This window comes from Perognathus longimembris, chromosome 12 (assembly GCF_023159225.1).
Source record: "Perognathus longimembris pacificus isolate PPM17 chromosome 12, ASM2315922v1, whole genome shotgun sequence".
In the NCBI taxonomy this organism is placed as follows: Eukaryota; Metazoa; Chordata; class Mammalia; order Rodentia; family Heteromyidae; genus Perognathus; species Perognathus longimembris.
The window spans coordinates 5,898,632-5,916,833 of record NC_063172.1 but is presented as its reverse complement, the minus strand read 5'-3'; the positions used below and the strand labels follow the sequence as shown (position 1 = coordinate 5,916,833).

The window sequence follows — 18,202 nt, the reverse complement described above, 5'->3', positions numbered from 1 at the left end:
CCCGAGAGGAAGCCGGGGGGATGTAAGACACCTCAAGAACCCGCTCCCCAGGGTGCTTCTAGAAGCCGGCCCTGCCTGGTCTCCCCCCACCCCCCCCGGCACACAAAGGGTGGGCTTGGCGTCACCCCCGAACTCCTCACAGAACCCTGAGGGTAACGCATCCTTCAGACAGGCGGGTTGAGTTCACAGCAGGCAGGGGAAGAGTTAAATGTAAATGCAATCAGTTTGTAGAAATTAGTTCATATGCCTTCATATATAATTAACGCTGCACTAATATTCAAAAGTACCTATTCTAAATTGCCCCTGAACTAATTAAATCTCAGAAAGCCCCGCAGAGTAAAGTGTTATCAGCCATATGAATAAAAGGCCCAGAAGAGCTGTCAGAACAGCAGACTGATAAGGGATTATGTTCTGGGACTCTGCCACCAATGCATTCATTCTCCACTGCTAAGACAGCAGTTTAGAAAACTTCCCGGACCCAAGATAACTGCGCCTGACGCTGACGAGGAACCGCTCTGCCGTTCCCGCCCCCGGGCTTTCTCGTGTCTTCGCTCCTGCCTTGAGGCAAGGACCGGAGCACCTGCCACCAGCAGAGGTCCCACGGAGACTGCCGCAAAAGGAGCCCTCGAGGGGCACGAGGCCCTCGCCTCGCCCGTCACCCCACCACCCACATACTCCCCGGGTGCCCCTCTCAGACCTGCTCACCTCAGTGTCTCCACTCCCTCTCTACCCCTCCGCCAAGCATGTCAGAGCTGGAGCCCGGGCCTGGAGGCTGAAGATGAGCACAAGGGAGGGGTGACACTGAGGTCTGGGGGTGTGCATGAAACGGCAGGCGCGGGAAAGGGTGCGGGTGTTCCAAAGAGAGGGCGAGATGACGTGACGGAGGGTCTACCCGGTTCAGGGCCTGCCGGAGCTACAGGACTGCTTCAGGACAGCCGGAGTCATACGCAGGGGGAAGGGGGTGGGGGGACTTCCGGAGCACAGAGGACAACGCGCACAGGGCGGGGGACCCCAGGGCCTTCAGGAAACCCCGCGGAGCCGTGGAGGCGAGGTGGAAGTCAGGCGGCAGAGCGCAGCAGCAACCAGGTCTTAAGTGAGCTGGAAGCTTCTAGAGGGGAGTAGGCTGCACACTGTGGTGGGCACCACGGAGGGCCATCTTTAGAGCAGGGACGAGGTCTCTTTGCCCTCAGGCGTCTACCCTGAAACAGGCAAGCAGAACGCCAGCACACAGCTGGCACTGGGATCACCAAGAAGGACAGAAACCGAGCGGTAGTCACGAGCGACGGCCACCAAGCATTTCCAGTTCACCCCGCGGGGCGTGCTACAGAACCGCACCTCCTGCCCCCCTCTGAGGTCAGATGAGGCCGGGGGACTCCTCCTCGCCAATGAACTGGGGGCAGAAGTGCAGATGTCAGTGAGTCCTCCCTGGCACCAGAACGAAGGTCAACTCAGTCACTGCTCACTTAAGGGGGGTGCTGAGCAAGCAGAGCTATGCGCGTGGACACGCACACCCAACAGGAAAGGGAACATGGGGAGGGGGAGGGTCAGATCCCTGCAGTCCAAGGAGCACTGCTCTAGGGCCTGGCCCTGTATCACCCTGACTGGCAGAACCAGCCACAGATCCATGATGGTGCAGAAGACGAACAGGACAGGGCCAGCTGGGAGGAGGAGGAGTATAGAGGCAGGAAGAATTGGAGAGAACAGGTGACAAGGGACTGTGAGCCAGGCCACATGCCCACACCCCGTGGCATTCAGAGAATGACCCTTGGCCGGCCACCTTGTCCGCGGCCAGTGCCCAGGCACAGCTCAAAACCACTGTCCTGTGCACAAGCTGGCTGTGTAACTAACCCAGCTTCCGCAGGAAGCAGACTGCAGAAGGACCAGAGAAAAGGGTGCATCTTAGCTACCGCCACGAAGCTGACGCCTCCTGGCCTGCTGGAAAAGGGACTTAGCAGTAATAACAGGAGGACATTTTACAATGTTCCTTGCATAAAACAGCCCGAAATAACAAGCTTAGGAGGTTGAGAAGCCACTTTTACAAACTTGACATATTGATTTCTGTAGGCTGCAAAATGTTTTTCAAAAACACCAGCTGTTCCGCAGAAAGAAAGGGAGGGGAAAAAAATCTCATCTCCAAGTTTCCCTTACTATTTAAATGCAGAATAAAATAAATAAATGTTGAATACATATCAAAAGTATTATTTTAACTTGCCAAGGTTCAGAGAAGAGGGGGGAAATGTTTGCTTCCTTCTAATTGTTTTAACAAGCTACAGTCAAGGTCAATTGTTGGAAACGTCACTAAACCGCTCTTTGCCGAGCAGGTATTGAAAGAATGTATGAATTGGTGCTTGGTGAAGAGGGAACAGAAAGTGGGCCTCAGCCACCGGCAACGGGGGTGCAAGGTCATTCTGCATATCTGTCTGATAGATTTCTGTCTGGGTGGGGCAGAGCACTCCAAAACTCCCACCTTCCTTCCCATCCAGTGCTGGAGAAATTAAAGTGCATTTAAGTCACTGAAACCAGTGGCCATTTTCTGCAGGGCATACTACTAGAAGAAGCTATGATCACGTCGGGAGACAGTACCCGTCTACCAACACTGCCGCCGCGGCCTAATTATTCCAGACGAGACAACCCACCGCTCGGCACACGCAGGGGGACGTTCCTTTCTTATCAGGATAGAGACAATCCTGACAGCAGCCCCGTCTCCCTCCGGTGGGAAGGAGGCTGCCCGCGAGATGGAGGTGCCCTGATGCTAATGAGTGAAAGGCTGGATAATCATCACTTCTCCACTTCAGATTCCTCAAGGATCGAGTTAGAAAACGGTCTCGACGCGGGGTCTGCAGCCATTCTCAAACGATCACACGCTGTGTGGTTCCGTTTACATGGCATTCTGGAAATGACAAACCCGTGGACTTGGAGACCTGATCTGGGGCACCGGGAGGCGACCTTTGGGGAGATGGGGCGGCCCTGCCTCCCACCCGCAGAGGGGCTGACACTGTCTACAGGAGCACAGGGCACAGGGACCAAGCTCCATCCTGGGCTGCTGTGTAAGACGAGGAGAGGAGGGGAGGGGGTGGGGAACTGTTCTGCACGACCAGTGCAATGTCCTACAGCCCACAGTTAACTCCAAAATACAAAGGGGTTTTTATTTTCCTTAAGGATTAAGAGTTTTAGCTTCCACACCCTTATTTTTACTGAGAATCCTGTTTTAAACTATTTCACCTAAATTATACTTAACATAATTCCTTTGTCTATATTTACGCTTATTGATACAAATATCTCATTTCCCAACTTAGACAAATATACTTTGCACATGGATCAATAATTTAAGTATAGTGAAAGCAGGCAAGTATTATGTATGGAGCTGGGAACAGATTTCTAAGCCATGATCAAAGGAGCAAGAAATTGGAACAGATAGCAAAATGTGAGGGGAAAAAAAAAAACATGTCACAAATGAAAGTACAGGGTACACGGCAGTTACTCGGGAGGTAGGGATAGCAAGGATCATGGGTCAAGGCCAGCCAGAGCAAAACATCTGGGAGACCCTCTCAACCATGAGAAAGCTTGACCTGGTGGCATATGGAATAGCATCCATAGGAAGACGAGGCCCAGATGGGCATCCGCATAAATGCAAGACCCTATTGGAAAAACAACAACAGCAAACAGGGCCGGGGACATGTCTCAAGTGGAACGGCATCAGCCTGGCCTCCAACCTCAATATTTTATAAGTATCAGTTGATGACCCGTTCAATAATTCATCCCTTCTGTGCTGGACTTTGCTCCCCCAAGGGTCTTGCTTTACCATAAGGAGACACTTAGAGTAAGGAATTTAAGAACAGAAGTTCAGAGGCGGATGGCCTGGGTCCAAAAGCCAGGTCAGGCCAGGTTCCCTTTCTAGCTAATGGACCCAAGATAAATTACTTCTCTCCGTGTCTGAGTGCTCCTTTCCGCAGAGCAGGGAGAATGGCAAAAGTGGGGCATCCACCCACGAAGGCATCTCTACCGGGACAACTAGGGGCTTCTGATACGCCGGGGACGATCCTAAGCCCTGCACAGGTCCCGTGCTTCTCAGAGCTATCCCCAGACAGCATGTTCATCCCCAGGGTACAGATGAGGAAACGGAAGTGAGAGGCCGCTAGCGAAAGCTGGAGTGGATTCACACGCTGACAGCAGCGCTACACGGTCCGTGCTCACACACACACACACACACACACACACCACACCCAGCACGGCACGGAGCGCTTCCTGAGCGCAGGGCACAGACTGAAGATGCGGACAATGATCCAAGCCCCCCTCCCACCCACCCAACAGTCACGGGACCACAGCGGAGGTGCCCAAGCCCCCAAGCGCAGCCTGCTGCCCCGCTCCTCCTCCCGAGAAGCTCATCCGCAGATGTGCTCCGCAGAAGCCAACTGACTCCCGGCACAGGGCCCCCCCCCCCACCCGCCCTCAAATCCTTTCCGCAGATGCTCCTTCGCTTAAGGCTGGCCAGGGACTTGTCGGCACAATGCACGCGATCAGCTCCATGTTCCGCAGGGACACCTGCTACAGTCAAGTCTTCCGGCCCTAGCGGCCAGTGAGGGTGCTCCCCCGGGGGGACCCCGGGTATGGTTATCTCGGAGCACCGCGGACACGGGCGGCCCCGGCTGCACTCACCTGCCTCTCCTTCGTCCTCGCCCAAGTTCAGCACGATAATGCAGATGTGCTTCCGCAGCTGGCGCGTGTTGGAGAACCTGCGGCTGCACTTGCTGCACTCCAGGCTGCCGGGGGCAAGGCCGCTCGCTCCCCCGGCCGCCGCCAGCGGCCCGTCCTCGCTTGGGGGCGCCATGTTCTCTGCCTGCTCCTCCTCGGCGCTGGGCTTCTTTGTGGACCCCTTCGGCCTGCCTCGCTTCCTCTTCATGACCAAGAACTCTGTAAAGAAGCAAGACCGCACAATGGAGTCACGCGAAGAACTTCCGAGTATAAGCAGCAGCTCAGCTTCTCGTTCTACTACAAGTGAAGAATCGGGAACAGTTTCAGAAATCACCCAGTGCAAACATTTTCAGCGCTACTATCACCGTGTCTATATTCTAATGGGTACCTGATTCTATGCTACTGATTCTGCTTCAGGACTATCAGCTGATGGGAACCTTTGCACACGCTCGCTCTTACTGTACAGCTAGAGGGTGTGAGTTGGGGTACTGTCCCCCAGTCCTCAAATGCTGCCCTTTAGTAGCCGGCATCTCCACTGACCCAGTCCTCAGAAATTGCTTCAGGACTTCTTCTGCAAAACGACGAACTGCTGTTTCGCTCGTAGCGTCCCTAATGAGTTACACAGCTACTTAGATGATTCAAAAAGTCAAGCTGTCCCAATGGAAAAAAAAAAAAAAACAAAAAAGTAATTACAACCTAAAGCCACAAATGGCAGAGCAAAAGACAGTAACAATCCTTTCCGAGTTTCCTGGAAACCTAGTGATTTCAACCAGCCTGCTCAGAGCTGCGAGAGAGCTAGTGTCAAGCCGCCACCTGCAGAGGGGTTCCGGCGGCGGTCCTCTTCCCGGGCATCTCCAGAACGAAGGTGGAGCGGAAGAGGGGCGCAGGTCTGGGAGCAGAGCCTCAGGCGCAGCTGTGCGAGGGACGGGGGGGTGTGACCTGCCTAAGAGGGCCGTCCGGCATGGCCTCAGGAGTCCTGGGACAGGCAGCGTCCCGGATGTCCACTCGGCTGTAGAGCGCAGGTGCTTCCGGGGCCCTTCCCGCTCTCTCTCAAGCTGTGACTGCACAGTAAAGCGCCAGCGACTTCATCCGCTGCATCACCAAGTAGGCCCCTTAATTCAGGGGGTCACGTGTGCGTCCAAGTCACGGCGGCAGAGAAGAGAAACCTGACCCTGAGCACTTTGGACGAGGAATCCAACTGGGCACAGGGTCCCCAAGAACTCAGGGAGACCAGGCCATCAGAATAGGGCAGAAACAGGAACATCTCTAGGGGTGCAGGGCCTCCACACCTGTGTCAGTCCTAGCAGAGAATCCGAGCCTGAACCTTCCCCGGCCAGGGCAGCAGCGTAAACCTCAGCCATCTCTCCACCTCCGCAGGCACGCTGGGGAGGTAAGGTGAAGGTCCAGAAGAGACGCCAGATAAAACCAGCAGCACCACAGGCCCTCGGAGCCCCTGCCGGCACCGAGCTCTGCCAAGGACAGACGCTGCATTTCCCAGAGAACCAGCCGTGTGCATGGGCACGCCGACGGGGAAGAGTACAATTGCAGAGTGAGGACCAGGCCTGTTCCTCAACGTCATGAAAACTCCTGTTCTTCTTCACAACAACGCACACAAGCTTCGAAGGCAGCAATGAACAGCAGAGGAGTAGCAGAGTCTATAAACACCCACCTCGGGTCACCGCAGCCAGGCTGCAGACCCAGGGAGCCACTGAGGCCCCACGGCACAGACAGAGGCCGTGGCTCTGGGGTGCTCCCCAAGCATCGCACCTCAGCCCACGGGGAGGCCCGGCCTTTGCGTGGATGACCAGGAGGAGGCCCCTCCACTGAGAACCTTCCTGACCTTAGACTATAACCATAAGTGTAGTCCTGTGAACTCTGTGCCACTGGAGTTGGAACTCCGGGCCTGGTGCTTGCTAGGCACGAGATTGACCACTGAGCCAAGCCTGCAGCTAGTTCTTTGAGATTTTTCTAGAAAATTATGGAGCTTGAAGGAGAGTACAGTTTATACCTAAGCTGGCCAGAGAGGGTGCCTTGGGGACCTCCCAAAGTCATGGCAGTCTAGCGGGGAACTGAGCCCAGCCTAACCTAGGGAATCGGAACACCCAGCACGCCAGTACCCCACGTTTTCTCCAGAGACATGGCAGCGAATGCTCTTGGGGATGTGGAAGGGGAGGGGGGAATGGGACAGGGATGTGCTGGCTGTCCAACAGGAACAGTACCACGTGCCCCCAGGTGACGTCAGCTCACAGATTCCTTAAAGGCACAGTGCTCCTCCTCACCCAAGCCAATGCTCCAAAGTAACACAGCCACGCAGCACGAAATCTGCTGGTCAAGGAAGAGCATCCAATTGGCCCTGAAAGCTTCAGAAGGTCCCAAGCACAAGGGTGACAAAACTAATCTTCCATCCTCCACATCCATAATGCAGAACCCTCCAGACCAATTAGTTAGCTAAAAATAAAATATTCATAAATGAACTCAGAAGAGTTTAAGTACTGAAAGCAACTTACTGTCGACTTCCCTCATCTTACAAAAAAAAAGTTGACACTCCTGGTACTGCACCAAGGAAACTATAATCTCTTATGTCACAATGTTTGAATGGACTGCCAGCAACCCTTCTTCCTGAATCCCCTGATTCCGTCTGGCGCCGAGCTTTGGGGGATTTGCTCCTGCAATCGTGTGCACTAACCCCAGTCCCTGCTCAGGACAACTGGGCAGCTCACACCTGCACAGGGGCTCCAGAGGCGGGCAGCTTCTGCTCCAAGTTCTCTCTGCCTTCAGCCTTTGTCTCACTATCATTTACTGGCTCTAGAACGTTCCAATACTCTGGATAAGTTTACCAGGCTTTCCAGGTCCTTTAGCATGTGATCCCTCTCTCTCTCTCTCTCTCTCTCTCTCTCTCTCTCTCTCTCTCTCTCACACACACACACACACACACACACACACACACGCACGCTCCTTTGCTCTTTCCTCTAACTCCTCCTCCATGGGTCAGTGCAATTTAAGACCTGCACAGGTGATGTATTTCTTTTTTGCTACTCCCCCTGCCTGTGATCATCTCTCTCACTTGAAATCAGATCCCTGCCCCCAATTCACATCCTTGTACTCAGTTCAAGTCTCGGTTCCTCTTCCAAGCTCCTGATACAGGGAAAGCCATTTCTTATCATTGCTTGCCTTGGACCACAGCATGGTGTGTGGTATATACCCCTAGCTTCCTGAGGGTATCCCTTTTTCCTCTCTTTCTACCACAAATCCTGAAGCTAGATCTGGGCTTTTAATTCCAGATCCCACAGGATCTGAAACAGATCTGGGTATGGAGTAATGGATATCACTAGGGAACAAACATGATCAGTCGCACCATTTCTGGTGTTCCAAGTTTCCAACCAGAGGAAAGGGCAGAGCCATGGCGGATGCTGACCGGGATCCAAAGCTGCAGCTCGAGAGAGCTCCTCTTACAGAACCGTCCTTGACATCCAACGCCCACAGCTAGCAAGGGGGACAGAAGGGATGCGGCAAAGGTTTCAGAGATCGCCCAAAAGATGAGCATTAAGGAAAAAATAACCCCACAAAACAAAAAAATTTAATAAAGTAATGATGTATCTGTGCATCGCTCAAATTGGCAACACACTTTCCCAGCGATTATCTCATTTCATCCTCATGAAAACCTTACCAGATGAGTGCAGCCAACGTAATTTCTCCAGTGGGAAGAGAAAAAGGAGAGCAAACAGTTCAAGAATCTTGGTGCCCTTTCCAGAACCTGCTGCTGAGCACGCAGAACTGGCATTGGGGCTTCCTGATCCTCAATTAACAGTCTTAACTACTGGACCGTACCCCTCAGGTCTGGGCAAGGAAACTCAATGCTACCCACTGTACGGAGGACAAGGAAGGTCAGCGCGATGCACGCTGTGGAAATCAGCCTGCGCGGGGAGCACAGAGAACGCTGGCGAGCAGGTAGACAGCCCTGAACCAGCCCCACGCACACATCCAGGGTCAGTTTCCAACGGGACATAAACACAGCAGAGATTCTCTTTTAGCATCTCCGTTAAGAAAAGTGATCCACTGTAAAATACGGAGCTTTACACTTCAGAGGTGGCTGATCAAGTAGTAATTGCTTATTATTCTGGCCACAGTCCTTAACATTCCGATTGAGACTATCTCTTCTAAGAAACGGTTCCTTTGCCAGCCAGGCCGCCGCTAGAAGCAGGGCGGATGGGACGAGGGGTAGGCTGGGGGTGACCAGCCTGCTGGGGCTCTAGCTTCACAGCGCAACCTCTAGTCTTACCAGCTTAGGATTTCAGAAAACCCTGAACAACTCACACATTAGGGCCCTGACAGTCAATCTTCCTGACATTTATTTCCAAGGCCCAGAAAGCAATAGAGGAGACTATGAATTATTTATCAGAATGGAGAGAACGCAAGCCTTTCAGGTTTCTGAAGAAAGCGACAGCCCGTCTGCGGGGACAGACCGAATCCTGCTCCACGGCACGAAGCCGGGAGGCAGGCGCTTCCCCGGGCTCGCTGGGCCCTCTCCCTTCCAACAGCCACGACCAACGGTGACCAGGTGCAGCTACCTCAGACAACACACCGCAGCCTTCACCCACCCGTCCTCATTTTACCCCTCACCCCCCCCCCACATCAGCACCAACCCCATTACACAAGCCAGTAACACCGGGGCTGAAGATGACTAGTTAATTTGCCCCCAAGGGCTCAGAACTAGACAGTGGCAGAGCCAGGATGTGAAGTCGGGCCTGTCTGCCTCAATTCAGTGAACCTCACACAGTGTTAAAGGGTATCGCAGTCCTCTGCTGGCATTGATTTTATCTGTGACGGCTGTCCAGAACAGACAGCACAACAGGGCGTAAGATATCACAAGAAATGTACACACTGCCCTACTATGTAACTGTACCCTTTTTGCACAACACCTTGTCAAAAAAGTTGTGTTCAATTAATAAATAAAATTTAAAAAAAAAGAAGAGACAGCACGATAAGTTAAGTTTAGACATAACCTTCCCTAGGAAGCCTCCTCTTGCCCTCAAACGAGAGTATGTGAACCCCACATGAGCAGCCCAGACTCGGCCCCAGGGAATCCCCAACCACCGGACCACAGTACTTACTATCTATCAGGCAGAGGATACTAAGCACCCATAGCATAGCACCCAGGTGTAGAGGGAAACAATAAACAGACAGTGAACAGGAAAGTGGATGGGAAAAGGGAAGTAAGGGAAAGATAAAAGATGGGAGAAAAGTTCCTACTGATGGTCTGGAAAAAGGATGTGATAAATAGCCAAAAGAAGCTTAGGAGCCTCATCTGTGCTCCTCCCTAAGTAAGCACAACTGCTCTGGCCTCTGTACACACACATGCGTGTACACACATGCCCAAGTCTCAGTCCCACAAACCCAACCACGTAAACACAATTATACACATGCAGACACAATCACACACATATACAATGCACGCACACCACACACACACACACACACACACACACACACACACACACACAGAGAACAAGCTCAGCCCATTAGGCAATTTCTTCCTGGACCACAGCTAGAGATTTGATTAGGGAAAGGGGAAACATGAAAGGTCATCTTACAGGAGCAAAAAAAAAAAGATTAACAGGCTATAAAATAAACCAGAGGATTTAGGAACCTTTATGTTATAGAGGGAGACCAAAATAATAAATCAATTACTGCTCAGTTAAATGCTTAATTAAACCATTTCAAGTATCTCTCAAGTTAAAACGAGTTGTGAAGGTTAAACCTGAATGGAAATCATTAGAGAGAAACTAAGCCTCTTACAAGCCTCAGATTTTATGGACTTACACAAAAAGGAAAGGAAAGAGTTGGACTTCTTAATAAAGACTTTTGAAGAAATCTTCTCATCTTAAGAGGCTGAATTTAAAGTCTTAGAGACTCTTTTAAGATTAAACTACAGAAGCAATTACTCTTTAATTGTATAAACAAAAAATGGAATGTATTCAAGAAAAATTTAACTCAAAAGCAAATTGCTAAATAAAGAAAAATAACATAAATGTGGCTCCATGGTAAGAATCTGATTATTAGAATTTTCACTCTTTTTACAAGCTTCTGCTTTCTGCTGTTGAAGCTGCCCATGGTCACTTGCCATCTATTAGGAGGTATATCTAAAATATACCAGAGGCTGGGAATGTGGGTTAGTGGTAGAGTGCTTGCCTAGCATGCACGAAGCCCTGGGTTCGATTCCTCAGTACCACATAAACAGAAAAGGCCAGAAATGGCTCAAGAGGTAGAGTGCTAGCTTTGAGAAAAAACAAGCCAGGGACAGTGCTCAGGCCTTGAGTCCGAGCCCCAGAACCTAAGTAGACATTGCTACAAAAAGTCATAGAAATGGCCAGCAGGTACATAAACAGGTATGCAACATCACCAATCATCAGAAATATGCAAACATTAAAACCACAATGAAATATCTGCTCACAAGAATTCTATTATCAGAAAGACAGGAGATAACAAATGTAGTCAGGAATTAGATTAAAGAGAATCATGCATATCGTTGGTGGATCCAAACATCCATTATGGAAAACAGTATGGAACTTCCTCAAAAATAAAAAGCAGAAGTAGCATACAATTTAGTAACTGACTATATATTAAAAAGAAACTGAATCAATGGCTTGTCAAGATAACTATACTCCTATGTTTATTGCGGCATCCTTCACAATAACCAGGACATGGAAACAGCCTAAGTGTCCACTGATGGATGAAGGGACTGAAAAGATAAAACATTCATTCATATTCATTCATTCTCCCTCTCCCTCTCCCTCTCTCTCTCTCACACACACATTCATTTTTTCTCTCTCTATCTTCTGTCTCTATCTCTCTCTCTTTCTCTCTCTCTCACACACACACACATTCATTTTTCTCTCTCTTGTCTATCTTCTGTCTCTGTCTCTGTCTCTCTGTCTCTCTCTCTCTCTCTCTCTCTCTCTCACACACACACACACACACACACACACACACACACTTTAAGAAATCCTGCCTGGGCTGGGATATAGCGCAGTGGCAAAGTGCTCGCCCAGCAAGTGCAACATCCTAGGCTCAATCCCCAGTAGCAAAAAAAGAAAAGACCAAAAACAAAAGTTAAAACAAAAAAAGAAATCCTGCCAATTAGGCCACCATGGACAAACCTTGAGGGCAGTATACTAAGTGCAATGAGTTAAGAGAACTGCCTTTATGATCCTACATGCAGAATCTTAAAAAGTTCAACTCATAGCAACATAAAGAGTGTGATTCTGTTTCCTGGGGCTGGAGGAGGATGGAGAGATTCGTGGAATCTAGCCAGGAAAGATGTCCATATATATAGATATGCACGTACATGTACACACACACACACACGCACGCACGCACACCTCTGTCACTGTGTATGGGAGAGAAGACGAGAGACTGCTGGAGGACGAATGGTGAGGGATACAGGGCACCTATGTGTGCATGTGCGGGAGGAACCCCACTGAACGCCGCTACAGAACCCGGGGAGGGGTTACGGAGAAAAACGAGAGCAACAGAGGAGGTCAATCTGACTAAATTATAATACACACCCATGAGGAACACCATGGCTGAAACCTCTGTACAATTAACAAGCACTAAAAAAAGGAATATCAAGAAAGTAAAACAGGTTCTGTTGGGGGACGGGTATCCGTGGGAAAGGGAAGGTACAATGGAGAGGAGGCGTGACGGTGAACTTGTGGGGTACTTGATTGGCAGGCATGAAAACAGAACAATGAAACCTGTTGAAGTTGTGGGGGAGGAAGGAATGAGGGAGGATGATAGAGGTGGGTGAGTTTGATGGAGCACTTTGTAAGAATGTGGGAATATCACCTTCTACACACACGAGTGCTAATAAAAAAAATCTATTAAAAATTGTCTCCCTTCCAAAGATCTTCACCAGCAATGCAAGACAAAGGCCCCACTACAGACGAATGGACCCAAAAAGATGTGATATATACATTGGAATTCTACACAGCCATTAGAAATGATAAAAAAATAATGGCATTTGCAGGGAAATGGACAGGACTAGAACAAAAAAAGAAAATACAGTAGAGAGAGGGGGCCCAACAGCTGCAATGGTCATTGATGAAAGCAAACTAAGCAATTCAAAGGCGGGGGGGGGGGGGGTGGAGAGAATTAAGAGAAAAAGAGGGAACTGAATGTACTAAGCAAAAGGGAAGAAATGTACATATCGCCTGGCCTGGAAGAAATTGTTTTATTGTTAATGTTCATAGAGTTCATAAGCAATGTAGACCAAAATGACAATGTCCATCATTGGGAAGGTTAAATAAAAGGATGGGATCAGAGGGGGCTGGGGGAGGGAAAGTGGGAGAAAAATGAGGAAGGGGGTAACAAGGATGACAAGGAGTGCACTTACTACCTTAAGTATGTAACTGTAACCCCTCTGTACATCATCTTGACAATAAAAAGAAATGAATCTGACCGAAGAAACGGCTCATGTGTCGTGAGTTCGTGTGCGTCTAAGCCCAAGGTTTCAGGTGCCGGGTTTTCTAATGGCACAAACACTAACCATTAGAACTTCCTAACTCCCCAACAACTTAATCCTCTGTCAGGTGTATTTCTCCGGCACCCGGGAATGGGCCAGAGGGACTTATTAACCAAGCGTTTTCTGTCTGGAGCCTCGTCTTGTTAACAGCGTCCAACAGACGATGAATAAGCCATCCTCTTCAGAAATGCCAGTCTGAATATTCCCAGGAAAGACCGACTGGATTATTACCGTGGCTAATGAATCCTGCCGTGAGACACTTACAGCCGCCACACATGGGACCTCGGCGCCGGAGCCTGGCTGTCGTTCCTCATCACGTGAAAACAGCGAGGAGGGCGACGACTCTGAGTCCTACGTGCGGCTCCTCCTCCTGGGGTAAATGCCTTCTTTGACATCTGTGGGGACCTAATGACAGGGCCTGCACGGCCCCTCTAATCCACACACCTGCTGTACCCTGTGTCTCAGTCTGCACACTGACTGCGAGCGAGCCTCGGGATTCCGCATGAAGCAGGGCTTTACGGCGTGAGTCCCTGCGGGAGGCGTCCACTATCACTGTGGAAATGCTGTGCCTGAGATGAGACATGCTAAGTTATTGATTACGTCCGAGGGCTTTCCTTTATCATCCTCTCTGTGTCATCCTGGGGACTGCACAGCTCTCTGTTCACTGTTCAGATAATGGACGGCGATCAGCTGCTCCAAGTTCCTCAGTACCGGAGCCGGGTTCACGTCACACTTCCCTGACAGCGAGCTCCTGGTGTCGCGCGTGAACACCGCCACCTCCTTTCATTCATCCATCCACCACCGGCCGGCACTGGAGGCGTGCCTGCAGGAGCTAGGAGCTCAAAGTCCCGTTCTCACTTGAGAAGAGCTACAACTGGACAATCGGGGAATTTCTGGGCGGGACTTGTAGGCTTCTGCCATGCCCGTGAACCAGATGGTGGGCCTTACAGCCCCTCCCCCGCCCCCCCCCAGCAGGCCAACTGCCCTTACCTTCTCCAGTCTTGCTTGGGTTGGGGGGCTCAGGAGTACTCAGAGGCCTAAGGGGAATGATGATGTCATCCACATTAACCCCTAACTCCCCATGCTTCTCGGAAACGTGGGACAGAAGTTCCGACTGGTTTGGTGAGAAAAGGTTACAACATTTACACATGAAGATGGCCGCGTTTTCTGTAAGAAAAAGGAAAAGGGAAATGTTTTTATTTCATGTTCACATAAACAATGTTTACTCTCAAAAGTCAAGAAAACACCAAAAGCTGCCATTTTGTACCAAAACCAGACTCCAGCAGACTGTCCCTCCGAGAGACACCTCAGGTGGCCAAAATGTGCCAGAACATTCTTTCTTCAGTACTTCAAGCCCCTCCTAGAGAGAGTCTCCTATGAACCTCTCCCTGAGAGGTAGTCAAGAGCCCAGACCTCGGAAAGACCCAGCACACCGGGGTGGAGCATGGAGCCCAAAAGATTAACCCCTCTCTCAAACAAAAGAGCTGCCAGTGGCAGTGTGTTCGAGCCAGACTTCAATCAGGTGCAAGGAGAGAGTGCCCCAAACAATGCTTCTCAGGAGCCAAGGCACCATTCAGTGACCAGCACAAGAGCTAAACAATACAACGAAGATAGGAACCCTCGCTTTTCATTAAGCCACTGAACTCCTATTTCAAACATCATCACGGTTCACAGAAATTTGGTAACGGTCCACTATATTCCTCCTATGACACTAAGCAAGGAGACATAATGAGAGAGAAAACAAAAGTACTCGTCCTCACTTGGATAAAATAATTACAGGCACACGATATTAAATTCGGGAGCTACAATGGATTTTTTGCAGTGATTTTTACACTTAGCCGAGAAAAGCACATGCTCTGAAGGAAAGGTCTACAGCTGGGTGACCCCTCAAGAAGCACCCGGAACTCCACGCTAGGGCCCGCCCACTCTCCTGCCACGTGCCCTCGTCCATGCAGCCCAGCCACAGGAACTGTCCCCGCGCAGTCTGCACCGCGGCGAGTGTCAGGGTCCACCCAAGCAGTGTGGCACCCACAAGGTGGGCACAGAGCCAGTGGTCGCCGGGAGTAGCACTCGGTCCTCCGCCTCAGACAGGGTGCAGAACTGCTGGTTGGGCATCTAACTGTGGCGACCGTTGCCTCTGAGGGCCCCCAGTCACCCCCTCCTAGCCTGCATCCGGGACACCAGGCTGCCGCACAGTGAGCGGGTTGGTGTGCAGAAGCAATGCCCTGGGCCGCAGTTCCCAATTCGCCCTTTTTCTTGGAATTCCCCACACCCCATCTCCCCATCCTAGAACGAAAGGCCTCTCTGGATTCTCCTTCCCACTCTTCTCCTCCTCTTAGAGCAAAACTGCCCCTTCCAGAAAAGACAAGAATGAAGGGCAGCTGGCCACCTGGCTGTGACGAGGAGAAGACAAAACCCCTGCAGGATGCAGGGCTCCTGAGAGACTGGCAGAGGGTGCTCTCCCAGGAAGCAGCAGGGACCAGGATGACCTCAGGGACTCCCGCCCACTCGACAACGCGTGAAACCGAAATTTGACAAAGCAGAACAACGCTCCGTCGATGAAACTCTCTCAAGAACACTGCCAATCAATATTTCATTTTTCCCAAGAAATGTTTTATTCCTAAGGAACTTTAAATGCTGCCCAAATAAGAAGAGGTGACAGCGGTGCTTTTTTTTCCTTTTCTTCACTTTCCCTTCATGTCATTTTCAACATGCTTTTTTCTGCCCATCCTGCATCAATCCCATGAGTTCAACAGAATGGGGTTTGTAATCCCCCGCCTACAGGGGTAGAAATTGAGGCCAGAAGGGATCAAGTCAATGGCCCCAGTGCAGAGAGCAGGAAACTAGATCCACAGGTCCTGCTACCTGGATTTGACCCAGATGTATCTAGCTACAGACCATGAGCTAAGCTCCTCCAAGTTAAAGGCTAAAATGCTAAAGATTCACGGGACTACTTGGTCTATTCCCAGTAACGTCTGGTGGGAAACTCTTGTGTCGGTGTTGTTACTGCTTTACTGGCACTAGGATTTGAACTTGGGGCATTCTGCTTGCTCAGTTTACCCAGCTCGGCACTCAATTACTTGAGCTATGCCTCCAGCTCTGTGTGTGTGTGTATGTGTGTGTTATTGTTATTGTAAAGGTGATGTACAGAGAGGTTAGTTACCTAAGTCAGGTAAAGAGTACATTTCTTTCAGAACAATGTCATCTCTTCCCTCTTCTTCCTGTTTCCCTCCTGACCCCTCCCCTTCCCTCAAGTTGTACAGTTCATTTGCAACATAATATCTAGTGAATATCACTGCTAAATTTGTTCACCCTTTGTCCCACCATTTCTGTGCTCCCCTTACCACCCCCCCAAAAAAAACAGACAAACTTACATACAAGGTTTTGCTTCGTTGTTGCTTTTATTTTCTTTCTTTAGCTATTTTCGGTCATGTTTGTTCATTTATCTCTTTGGGAGGGTAGCAGGGAGCATAGCAATGGAGGGACAAAAGGTGAACAAAGGTAGCAGTGGTACTCAGTAGACACCATGTTGAAAGTGAGCTATGCAACTTGTGGGTGGAAATGAGAGGTGGAAAACTGGGAGAGAGCGAGGGAAGAAGTGACACTGTATACAGAAAGAAATGTACTCATTACATGATTCATGTAGCCGTAACCTCTCTGTCCATCCTCATTATAACAACAGTAAAAAATTATTTAATTGTGATGTGGTTCACACTGCAAGTAGAACAAATATTCACAACATCTACATTATGAATGACTGAGCATGGAGGGATGCAAAGAAATACAAGTTTCACCTGACTTACAGAACTACAGCCCCTCAGGACATTATCTTTATAATAACAATTTGTTTTTAAATGGGGCTGGGAATGTGGCTTAGCGGTACAGTGCTTGCCTCCTTCGTATACATGAAGCCCTGGGTTCGATTCCTCAGCACCACATACACAGAAAAAGCCGGAAGTGGGCGCTGTGGCTCAGGTGGCAGAGTGTTAGCCTTGAGCAAAAAGAAGCCAGGGGCAGTGCTCAGGCCCTGAGTTCAAGCCCCAGGACTGGCAACAACAACAACAAAAAATTAAGAACTATTAAGTTTCTCCCTGGCACTTACTATGAGCCAACGTGAGCAACGTTCAAATGACAAGAATGGGTCTGAGCTAGGCGTATCTGTCGGCACAGCTCTTGTCCGTGATGCTGGTCACAGCTACATACCACGCATGTATGGGGCAGGATGCGGGCCGGCTGGGACCATGAAGAAGCCTGCGGGGGGGGGGGGGGGGTAGCGATGTCGGAGAACCGAACGCTGCCCAACGCAGCGCTCAAAACTGTGCCCGTTAGTTACGTGTACGTGCTCCAGGACCTTTACCAAAAAAACAACGTTGAAAGGGTAACCCTCGGTGTGCTGGGGGCAGATGGAGACGACGTCTCGGTATTATCTCCGCAGTTCCCCCGGGAAGTACTTCTGTTTCGTAGAGAACGCTGCGCTGGCAACCTCTGGAGAGAACGATCCCCGGGAAGAGTCCAGCCGCAGGAGCCCCCCCCACCCGTGGGCCCATCTCTAAGAAGTGAGGCGCAGGTCGGAGTCTCGGGGGCTGTCCGCGCACCCTTTCTTCACCCACGACGTACGCGCTGCCTCTGCTACCCAAGGACTGTACGTAGCCAGAGATCCCTGGCCCTGCGCCACTCTTGTTTTAGAAATGATGCCCGCAGAGATTCCGTTAGCACCGCATGACTATTGAATGAACTGATGATTACAAAACGCCTAAGTATTTATCAATAACCACAAGAAGACAAAATTCTATATTGCTCGACTACTAAATTACTCCGTGTAAAGGCTGAACTTTGGAGATCGTACCTCTTCTCTACAATTACGATAAATCATCCTCTCCGCGTTCTCTATCTTTCATTCAGATTTATTAACTTTAAGGAGAGTTCAGCCGCCAAAGCTAAGACCCTATTAAATTGTCGATCTTCTGCGAAGAGATGTAGGGTGGCAAA

At 50.3% G+C, this 18,202-nt stretch overlaps 1 protein-coding gene across 1 annotated transcript in view; it reads right to left on the bottom strand.

Annotated features, from left to right (window-relative positions):
* Window positions 1-18,202, bottom strand: part of Zfat (zinc finger and AT-hook domain containing) — a 134,853-nt gene that overhangs the window by 97,550 nt on the left and 19,101 nt on the right. The window contains exons 2-3 of the mRNA XM_048358468.1: window positions 14,204-14,380; window positions 4,657-4,911 (exon numbers count right to left, since the gene is read on the bottom strand). Of these exons, the coding sequence (XP_048214425.1) occupies window positions 4,657-4,911; window positions 14,204-14,380 (432 nt within the window). The remainder of the gene's footprint in view (window positions 1-4,656; window positions 4,912-14,203; window positions 14,381-18,202) is intronic.